Below are 11,103 nucleotides of genomic sequence, written 5' to 3' on the forward strand. Positions count from 1 at the left end.
GATTGCATATTATACTGTATTGCTTATTGTGGTGCACTACTGATTGTAATGCATTGTGCGTATTGTAGTGCATAGCATGCTGTATTACTTATTTTAATGAGTGCTTATTGCATATTGGGGCTTATTGCATCATACTGCAAATAGTGGTGCATTCCATATTGTAGTGCATCACATGCTGTATTGCTGGTGTATATTGTGGTGCATTGCGTATTATCGTGTTTTGTTCAATGCGATACATTGCATACTGTGAGGCATTGCGTATTATCGTGTTTTGTTCAATGTGATACATTGCATATTGTGCTGTATTGTAATGCAGTGCTTACGGTGTATTGTGGTACATATTATGGTACTTTGCCTATTGTGATGCATCGCGTATTGTGGTGCATTCCTTATCATGGTGCTCTACTTATTTTGCAGTATTGCTGATGTTAGTGCATTGCTTATTGCCGATGGTGGTACATTGCATTTTGTGCTGTATTGTGGTGCACTGCATATAGTGGTGAATTGAGTATTGTGCTTTATTGCCGATAGTGGTGCTTTGCGTGTTGTGATACACCGTATATGGTGAATCACTACTTAATTTGCTGTATTGCTGATATGGTGGTGCATTGCATATAGTGGTGCATTACTTATTGTGCTGTATTGCCTATCGTGGTGTATCACATATGTATTGCAGTGCATAGAGTATTCTGTTGTATTTATGATGGCAGTGCATTGCTTATCGAAATCAGAATGGGAAACTGGCAATGAATAACTATTTCGCAGGCATTTGCAGTGCCTGAGGAATATTTTGCTTTATAATTAAAGAAGATGTGATGAGGAGTAGTTAGCTCCATTGGAGGAGTTGGGGGGGGGGGGTATGTATATATATATGAAAATATATCATAACTTTGCAAATTTTCAATACATTCAAAGATATTTACACTAAATAAGCTCACAAAAAAAATTCAGATAACTAGAAAAAAAATTAAACCGTTGCAATAAAAAATCAGATCACAAAAAAATTATTAAAATTTAATTTTTGATATTTTTTATAATAAAAAGCAATGGCTTGCCTTTGCGTTTTCATTTACAATGACAAGGGTTTTTTTTCCCAACAGCACTGTACATTGATGATTAATAGAATTCATGTCTTTCTAGGGGAAATAGTATACCCTTTCAGATACTTTTGTCATTGGAGAATTGATGGAAGCAATTTATGTTACACAATAGAATAAAACATATCTCCTCTAGAAGGTAAGTGAAAAGATCTAGAAGGGCCATTGGGATGTAAGAATTTAACTTTGACATCTCATTCATCTACACGTTTAGAAAGAGAGAAAACTATACTGAAAAACCAATGATCTTCATAAGTACATGCAATGTAGTTATACACACTGCCTCACTGATGGTTGTTTCGGAAATTAAAGATAGTACAAAAGTTTTCATCAAAACTGATTATATTTGTTCCAATAGTATCTTCTGATAGTGGTGAAAACTATGTGTGCCAGGGATGTTTTGCTTTTGGAAAACGAATCTCTAACTGCTTCCAGGCTCCTGCTAGATTTTCTTTTGTGATCATCTGGAATTTAATGTTTTCAATTTTTGTTCTCGCAAAAAAAAAAAAAAAATTCTCAGCTGAATCAATGGCCACACCCATCACTGAAATAATGATTTTTTTTTTACACTCTGAAATGTTTCTTTGATGTATTTTACAATTATTTTTCCGTTTCGTGGACAAAGGCAACATCATGCTTTAAATCATCTATTATGCAAAAACTTGAAATGACTAGATCTTCACCATTTGCTGTACGATTATAAAGTACAGCTGGATGGAGAGAACTGTTGTTTCTAATGGTAACCTTGTGTTTCATCCTGGATGACAAATGAGCAATTTTCTCAGAAGTCAAGACAATACCCTCATCAGTTTTTGGATTAACCTCCTTTTCCTTTATATATTTGGCTTAGGATTTGGTTATGAATGAGTGTGGTACAAACACTTCAAGGCTTTTTCATTAACTTTTCCATGTACTCACCTAAAGTCACAGTAACCTAAACTTGTTCAGTCGTATCAGTGGATATCCAAGAGTTATATGTGACTTGATCATCAGGATTCCATTCTTCAAATTTTTCTTTTATGAATGTGTACCAGAACAACATACCAGCACACCATTTGGGTTGCAGCATGCAGAACTTTGACAAACCTATTTTTAGAAATCTGGATGCTCCAACTTAAAAGCTGAATAAAGCTCATTTAGGTTTATCAATAAAAATAGTTTTGGTTCGTATACATTTTCTCCAATGCTCATTTTATCCTTTGACTCTGGCATAATTCATGAGTGTCCATCACATTGGTAAAAGTACAAATACAACGCCAAAACAGACAAAATCCCCAACCAGGTGGCTGATATGACAGTATTTATTACCTTTTTATCCAGTGAATGCCCTTTTCTAGGTTCAGGAAAAGCTATTATGCCCTTGTCTCTTAAAAGCACTCGTGCTTTTCGCACAACATATTCAGTGACATTGAACTCTTTACAGATTTTTTCCTTGTTCCATAAAACAGGGGCAAGAGTTAAAATTTTGCAGTTTTTCCCTTGTTGAGATGGTTGAATCGAGTCTTTTTTTAAAATTAACTGTGTCAAAATATCCATATCATTTGCTTTCTGTTTAATATCTTTATTAAGTGTGCTTTGAAATTTAATTTTTGGTGATTCTTCAAAAACTTTACAAATCTCTGTGGCGAGACTTTTTAATGGGGGCGATCGGCTCGCATTTGCACCTTGAAGTTGGGAACCACAGGAAATCAACTTCAGTCGACCACCACTGTAGCGACGACGGGGTTCGAACCCAGATCCTTGCGATGCGAGTCCGTCACTATGACCACTCGACCACCACAGTGGCTCTGGATTGGTCAGAGCCTCTAGGCCAATGGTTCGGAGACTCGTCTTACTTACAAAATTTCTATTCAATATAGATTTATGCAAAAAATTAATCCAATGTTTATAAAAGGTTTCACTCTCAGTAACATAAAATCCGCACTAAAATATAAAATTTTACAACACAGAACTTACACCACAGTAGTCGCTGTCATTGAATATCTGAGGTGGCAGAGCATTCGGTCTATTCTGCAACTTGCATTGGGTGCGCATGAAATTACGCTCTTCCTCATTTTCGTATTCCGTTATATCTACTTCCTGAAATTCTAGTTTCAATGATGACAGAACAAACAGAACTCTCTGCTGTTGTTTTCTTATCTGTAACGATATAAAAATATATTTTTTATTAAAAAACTCAAACAAATTCCACAGAGATTTGCGAAATAAATTTTTTCACAAGACGTGTAGAATATACCCTTTATAAATGTGTCGTGCATCTTTATATATTTATAACACCACATCTACAACATGTACCAGGGTTTGACAAATAAAAAAAAAAACAATTTTAGGCACCAGCCAAATTTCTCCAACGTTACGAATATTAATTTCAAGAAAATAGATCTAAATACTTTTCAATATTTCCAGGACTCGGGGTGTATCCTTTTTTTATGTCAAAAGCCACACTGTCATGAAATCAGAAAATTCTGTGTCATTCACAGACTCCAATTTAGCAATCGTATACAGAAAATCTTAGACACCAATATTTTTTATAGTCACCATAAGGACCTGGCGCCCGAGATTCAAGCCTTGACACTATACCATTTTTTACATCTATGTAACATTAACTGCTGCTGTTGGTTCTGAAAATCCTGGGAAAACTTACATTAGAAGACACAAATTCATTTTCTGCATTAAAACATAATTTGGCTAGTCTTCCTTTTTTTTTTTTTGTTTCATCGCACTCTCCCTTTTTAGAAAAAATTATTCCTATCATCCCATTTCGCTGGGCTGACCCACGGATCCCATGTTGTATCTATAGATTCCGCCTCAAAGGCAGATTTATGGCTTTGCCACCTGTGGACTTTTACCACTCCATATTCTAGTCTAATTTTCTTGATCACTCATTCCTCAAATTAACCTGTCTCCGTTAATACACATCTGTCTCTAGGCCATTGACATGCTTACACTCTGTAGGTTACTCTTTTTATCGTTCATTCACCAGGTCACTCATTTCGTTGCCCCTATGCTTGAACACTATAGGTCACACCTTTGGTTGATAACTGGCATTGTCCCTCACTCCCTAGGTCACTCTCTCTATCCCTGGCTCATTCTCTTGGTCACTCCCATGTTCACAAACAGGTGGCATGGACTTCAGAAAGTTGCCAAATGTGATGCCTTGGTTAAGTTTATTTTCTCTGTGCTTGTCTGCTCAGACTGGATTTTACTATTTTGCTTGCAGACGTGCCAACTTTTGGAATCCAGAAATCCCGAGATGGGAACCCGCCCCCCGGAACTCATAGACTTGATCAAGAAAAAAAATTCACAAAAAATTTGAAATTTTTTTTAATCAATTAAAACAAAGTTCCATTATCCCCCCCCCCCCAAGGCAGGTTCTGCATTGTCCCTCAGCAGAATATAATTCCACGTAGCATATTTATATGCTACGGTCCCGTGATTCAAGGATCCAATTGACTCAAGAGGCAATAAGTGAACTAGGCAAGTTCCAGATGAAACATTTATTGTTATAACAAACTTTGAATAAGTAACACGTTAGAGTTCAACATATTAGTTCTGAGATCGACACTTCAATTCGCAAAACCACAAGAGAAGGTCTCATCCAACGTAGCTGGGGATAAACTCCAATTACCAGCACGACATCATAGAACAACTCAAAGTTTTACGAAAAAAATTTAATGTATTTATAGTTCGTTTCAAGTTAACTTTGCAGTAAAGGGGAAGCTACGAGGGAACTGTATCACACATTGCTATGACAACGGAAGCCTTTCAACCAATGTATTGATGCGCAGTCGCAGTAAGGTATGGCTGATTCTCACCACTCTCACTGAGAAAAATATTTTTTTACGTATATTTTTAATTTAAAAATTTTAAACGAATAAAGAGATAAGATTGGTTCAGAATATTTTTTCAATTATCAAAAAAAATTGAAATATTCTGCATAAATGATCATCTTAAGGCAAGGGGGCGTTCAAGTATTACGTCATCATCGATGTGGGGGGGTTTCCGATTTGCTGACTTTTGATGACAGGGGGGGGGGGGTTTGGATAATGCTTACGTCATCAACCACCCTTTATGAAAATATGAGTTAGGATTCAAAAGGGAAGAGCTGATGAAAATTTGCTGACAAGGAGGGGAGGTCAGCATTTTGCTGGCAAAAATGGCTAAAAATTTGCTTACATAATACTTGAACGGCCCCCAAGGCCATAGTGCAGAGGAGGGGGGGACATAGGGGTTCCCCCCCCCAAATGTGAGAAAATGACCAGAAAAAGCTAGCCAAATTTATTGTTCTATCCCCCTGCCGAACAAAATTTCTGGCTACAGGCCTGTCGTAAGCCTCCGCTATATGGGAACTATATATTTTGCGACAAAGGAATACTCTCTCTACCTTTCTCTGCACTGCAAAGTTAGCCTGAAACGGACTATAGAATTAAACATAATATAATTACTGTTGCTTTCTCTCTTCCACAAAAATTTATTAAGCTCTGGGACAGACGGACGGATTGGATTCCCCAAGAGCTGCAGAGCGATTTGTTCTGTTGTCTAATTTTGGATATTATTTGTGTGTTATTTAGCAATTAAAAAAAGAATGCTTCCCTTACTCTCACCAATTACTACTGCTTCGCTAGCATCTCTTAACCATTCTCTACTTCGGTGGTTTAACCAAAAGCTAAAATCGCGTTACAAGTTAAATTATTGACCCTGTAATTCCCAGCTTTTCCGGAAGAAGTGTTTTTAAATGAAATTCTATAAATTTGTAGTAAGTCTTGCAGTTCAAGATTGATGAATGGCAGTCAGTCCTTCATGAATTCTGAGCGGAACACCCCCCCCCCCCGAGGGGTGGTTGTTCAGGTGTGGAATTGATGGCGTTGGGCCACCCCACCCCCCTTGGACAAAAGCGGACCAGATGTCAAAATAGAAATAGGGAAGAGTCATGAGAAATTATAACTTCAATGATAATGGATACAAATTAATTTACCTCGTGGTTACCCGAAATTCCGGACACGTACACCTTAATTACCATCTTGACTAGCTTCAAATAAAACAATCTCTCAATCACCTATTTACAATTATATCAGCCAGCAGCCACTGCTGATGGTGCAGTTACAGTTAGAGGGCGGTAGGGGGAAATGACAACACAGACGATGAATCACACAGACGTGGAAAACGTGCGTCTGTAACCTGCGGGAGACCAAAAACAAGTAACGAATGAAAAAAAGCAGTATTTTATGACGTCAGTAATGTGACCATACGTCCGGTATTTCCCGAGACAGTCCGTAACCCTCGAAAACTGATAACCCGCGTTTGTTTTGTTCTTTTATGTCACGTGACATGCGAGCTTGGCTAAATTATTTTACGCCAAGCTGAAGTTCGCTACGGTTAAGCCGGGTTTTTCTAGGAATAGGTTTGTTGCGCAGCGTGAACCGAATTAGACTATTTCGCGCAGACAGAAACGTGTTACATAATCACGATACGCGTTTGTGTTTTCCTAGCGAGGTGCATCAGACCAGGGCGGCTATATAAAGTATATGGCTTTGGCATCAGCTACTCTGTCGTCTGCATGCTCCGGTTTGAAGGGGAGGAAAAGAAAACACACAAGAGTGAAGAGAATATCGGCAAAACCGCGACGCACGACTCGTTTGACTCCTCCAGAAGCAGTCAGCCAATCACGCCTTACGTAAAGCGCTGTAGTGAGGCGTATTGCGCTCTGTAGGAAAACAGTCATACTGATTTTCTTATTGGTGAGTGAACGGCGTGTCGTGCCGGGCGAATTACGTTGCGCGCGGCACAGGACAGGAAACCTGCTCCTAGGAAAATCCGGCTTTACCCTCGAAAACTGATAACGCGCGTTTGTTTTGTTTTTTTATGTCACGTGACATGCGAGCTTGGCTAAATTATTTTACGCCAAGCTGAAGTTTTCTATGGTTAAGCTGGGTTTTCCTAGGAACAGGTTTCCTGTGCTGCGCGCAACGTGATTCGCCCAGTGCGACACGCCGTCCACTCACCAATAAGAAAAGCAGCATGACTGTTTTCCTATAGAGCGCAATACGCCTGACGACAGCGCTTTACATCGGGCGTGATTGGCCGACTGCTTCTGGAGGAGTCAAATGCGTCGTGCGCCGTGGTTTTGCCGATATTCTCTTCCCTTCCAACCGGAGCATGCAGATGACAGAGTAGCTGATGCCAAGGCCATATACTATAATACAGCAGCCCTGATCTGATGCGCTCCGCTAGGAAAACACAAACGCGTAGCGTGATTATGTAACACGTTGCTGCCGACGAGAAATTATACTGTTCGGTTCACGCGGAGCAAAACACCTATTCCTAGGAAAACCCGGCTTTAGCGTTATAATTCGCGCTCATAAATTGCCTTATGTAATAAAAATTTTCAAGCAATGAAATTATTTAATTTTTTGTTGCAATATTTGCCGTTTGAGATTATTTCGGAGTTAAAGGACAATGTAATTCTAGCCATTAACGATTCAGAATCTGCTGAGGACATGCTGACACAACAAAAATTCGTTCACACGGCCGACTAATGGAACTGGTAAATAAGAAATGGTACGAATAAAATATGGTTAGTAACGTACCGTGGCAGTGTGCGAGCGCCCAATAATAAGCGTAGCTGCTGTTTCAGATTAGCCTGAAGGGGTACACATAAATGTATAAAGTCGTCGCGACGTCCCAGGTGACAATCCGTAGCAGAACCGACATATACATTCGGGAACCTCGGTTTTGGGGCACAGATTAGAAGAGGCAGGGCCGTCTTAAGAGCATCCTGGGCCCCCGGGCCAAGTGATCTTTCTGAGGCCCTACCAGGCAAATTCTCGGAAATTTCAACCAGATCTCATTTTTGTGAGGCCCCTTTTCACTTGAGGCCCCCGGGTGGGCCCATGCCTTAAGACGGCATTGAGAAGAGGGGGGATTTTCAGAACATTTGCGACTTACTAACTTTTGAAAAATAATCGTTTAGGTTGTTAAAGCCAGCCATAAGCTACTCCAGCGGTTCGGGGTGGGGGCTACAAGGGATTCTTTGTCAAATTCACCGGGGGGTGGGGGGGGGGGGCAGAGAGCTCTGCTTAACCCCGAAAAGTTTACATAGGAACAATGCGAGAAACCTGGAATTCCTTTATAACGAAATTTCGTAACAACGAGGTGATTTCTCTGGTCTCTTGGAGGCTGCCCGTACTTGATTACGAAAGTATGTAAATGCTTCTTTATAAATTCGTTTGAGACACAGATTTACAGCTTTGCTGCCTTTTCTGGATTTCAAATTGCTTCCTTTTTCACGTTATAATTTCAAGTTCTTGACCACGAATTACTGAAATTTACCGCCCCTATGAACTTGTTACCTCGGCCCACTTAAACCCCCCCCCCCTGTACATACGGCACCAGGGCCACACCTAGGAAGGAGCAGGTGGTGCGAAAATGCGTGCTTGCCCCAGCTGAACAAGCATGTAGTTGTGGCCCTGCGCCTCACTGTATGTGTGTTGTAAGGCTTAAGGTATGTACAATGCCGCAGCTAGATACTTTCTTAGCTGCTGCAAGCACACTCTTGGCGTCCCCGTGTAAGGACACGACCTCCTATATAACCTAGGTTATCTACTGTAGGTGGTCGTGGTAAGGAGCGGCTAGAAGGAGTGGTGAATTGAAAAACAACGGTTGGTGTGAAAATTGTTGTACAAAATCTGAGTGTCTGAAATTGTCTTCGATCTTACCCGCATACAGCGTTTTGTCGTGACGGGTTTTTTTTCATTGCAAAAGCACACATAAACGGGCACATTCACACACGATACAAAAATAAATACAAAAAAAAAGATAGAGTAATTAAAGCAAAACACGCACAATGCAGCTTTTAGGGACATACAATCGAATCCCGTTATAAGGAACTCCAAGAGACCGTAGCAATCACTTCGTCATTACGAATTTTCGTTATAAAGGAATTCCAGGGTTTTGTATTGTTCCTATGTTAATTTATCTGAGAAATTAGAAAAGTGTTCGTTAAAACGAGATTTCTACTATAACGGTATTCGTTAAAGCGGGATTCGACTGTATTTCCTTCCTTTTATACGTATTATTTTGATGAATTTTTCAAAAATTCGATATGGAATTTGCAAGTATAAAAACTTCTTCCTTGAAATGTCTGTTTATTTTTACGTCTGATAATTTCTTATGAATTTATTACACAGGGTCGGGGCCCTGGTAATTTATACTTTTTTGGATGAGGAATTTATGTATTAGTTTTTTGCTAAAACGTTATAAGCGGGATCCAATGCATTTCATTCAAGTATTTTCAAATATATCTATATATGTATATATCTTGGTTTTTACGGGGTAATCACGCTATTTTATGAATGTCTCTATAACCGAGTTTTACTCTATGCTCATGTAGGAAAGCAAAAAAAAAAAAAAAATATTAGTTAGAAAAATTTTGGTTTTTTCCTCATCGGTTTCTTTTTAATTGGTTATCCGTGCAAGAGCGCCAAGGAATTAGTTTGTTAAATGGAACCTCACCATTAACTTCCTGGAATTTGTCTCTCCCCATTTTTTCTGGCAACCTGAGAAGAAAAGCAATTCCTTTGTCCAGTGAATCCCAAATGCTATCACCCTACTCGTCAAACAACTTAATAGACAATGGGAGACAGCAAACCCGCGTCCACCCGCCTCGCTGATCTGGGCGCTCAAACCCGCCACCAAAAATGTGGATTTTAGTGATTTTAGACGGGTGTGGCGGCGGTTGCAAAAATCGCTACCACCCGCTAACGGGAGTTGTCTGTGAGCTTACAGAATAAACCTATAGATGCTCGCTCCCCCCCCCCCCCCAATCGCAACCGCCTCGCAGTCAGGGGGGGGGGTTCAGATTTTTTTTCCTTCTGGGTTTTTTTTTTTACTTTTTTTCCTGCAAAACAACACTATAATCTTGGCTCGGGGGGGGTTAGAAACCCAAAACCCCCCTTGCGTACGCCAATGTGCGTGACCATAACGTATATATGATGTTATAGTTATGCATGGTTTCAGTTCGAGAAGTTTTGCCATCTGTCTTCCATATTAGAAGTAAAACTGGCAGATGCCTGAAGTTTCGTGTTACGCAAATACCACGGTGAAAGCCTGCCTGCCTACTCTCTGCGGGAAGGCTTTCCAAACGAATGATCGGTTATCATTCGTACCTAGAAATTGAAAAAAAAGACTCGCTTCAGTAAACCGCCACTGCGCCACTAGTGGGGTTCAAAAACGGGATGAATCTCTCATGATGCCCACACGCTCGCAGTGGTTATCACATGCTATTAGATTGCAGAGGGTGACCTGAACCCAAAAAGGTTTGGGAACCACTGCTTCAAACGAATTAGTGTGCGCCAGAAATTGTCGTTATGTGTTCGTAACGTAATCTATTTAAGTATCTGTTAGGCGTGTTTGTAATGCCACCGCTCATCTTCCGAATTGAAGTGAAAATGGCAGGTGTATGAATCGATTGAAATATTTTTTATATTTTACGTATTATCTACCGGCTTCCTTTGGAGGTACTATTTAAAGGGGGGTTCTGCTCGAAGTTGAAAAACTTAGAAAGACATTGTGCATAGCATGCATTCATGCGATGTGTTTTATAACAAATCAGAGAAGAATGGAAATATGTCGAGTGATGAATGGTACAGAACTAGCGCAGGGATTATCATACTTTTTTAGATCCGTGGCAGCTCCTTACCCTAATCAACGCCCAGAGCAGTTTAACAAAGAATCTCTTTGAAAAACGTTCGGGATGCTCCGCGGTGCCCCCGACAAAGGTTGGTGACACACATTTTGAGAACCCTCTGGACTAATAAGTTTTTCGATTCCCCCCCCCCCCCCCTCGTAATTTGACGAGAGGGCCTTCGGGTAAGTGCTGGCAAACTTCACGACGCCATAGTTCATAATTAGTAAGCCCTCGGATAAGCGCTAATTGAAAAACACTAGATGATTTTTTAAGAGTAGACTCAACTTTTTGCGGACACTTTCTGTTTTTCTGAAATACTAT

The 11,103-nt window shown here is 40.0% G+C and overlaps 1 protein-coding gene across 1 annotated transcript in view; it reads right to left on the minus strand.

Moving 5' to 3' along the window:
- The window catches only part of LOC149089136 (SH3 domain-binding glutamic acid-rich-like protein 3), a 28,656-nt gene extending 22,377 nt beyond the window's left edge, over positions 1-6,279 (minus strand). Inside the window, exons 1-2 of the mRNA XM_089237405.1 lie at positions 6,073-6,279; positions 3,054-3,236 (exon numbers count right to left, since the gene is read on the minus strand). Of these exons, the coding sequence (XP_089093531.1) occupies positions 3,054-3,236; positions 6,073-6,117 (228 nt within the window). The 5' untranslated portion in view covers positions 6,118-6,279. The remainder of the gene's footprint in view (positions 1-3,053; positions 3,237-6,072) is intronic.
- Positions 6,280-11,103: the final 4,824 nt, after the last annotated feature.

The sequence above is a fragment of the Pholcus phalangioides genome, unplaced genomic scaffold (genome assembly GCF_987345545.1).
Source record: "Pholcus phalangioides strain wild (caught in Gottingen) unplaced genomic scaffold, Ppha-v1.0 ptg000002l_1, whole genome shotgun sequence".
Classification (NCBI taxonomy): Eukaryota; Metazoa; Arthropoda; class Arachnida; order Araneae; family Pholcidae; genus Pholcus; species Pholcus phalangioides.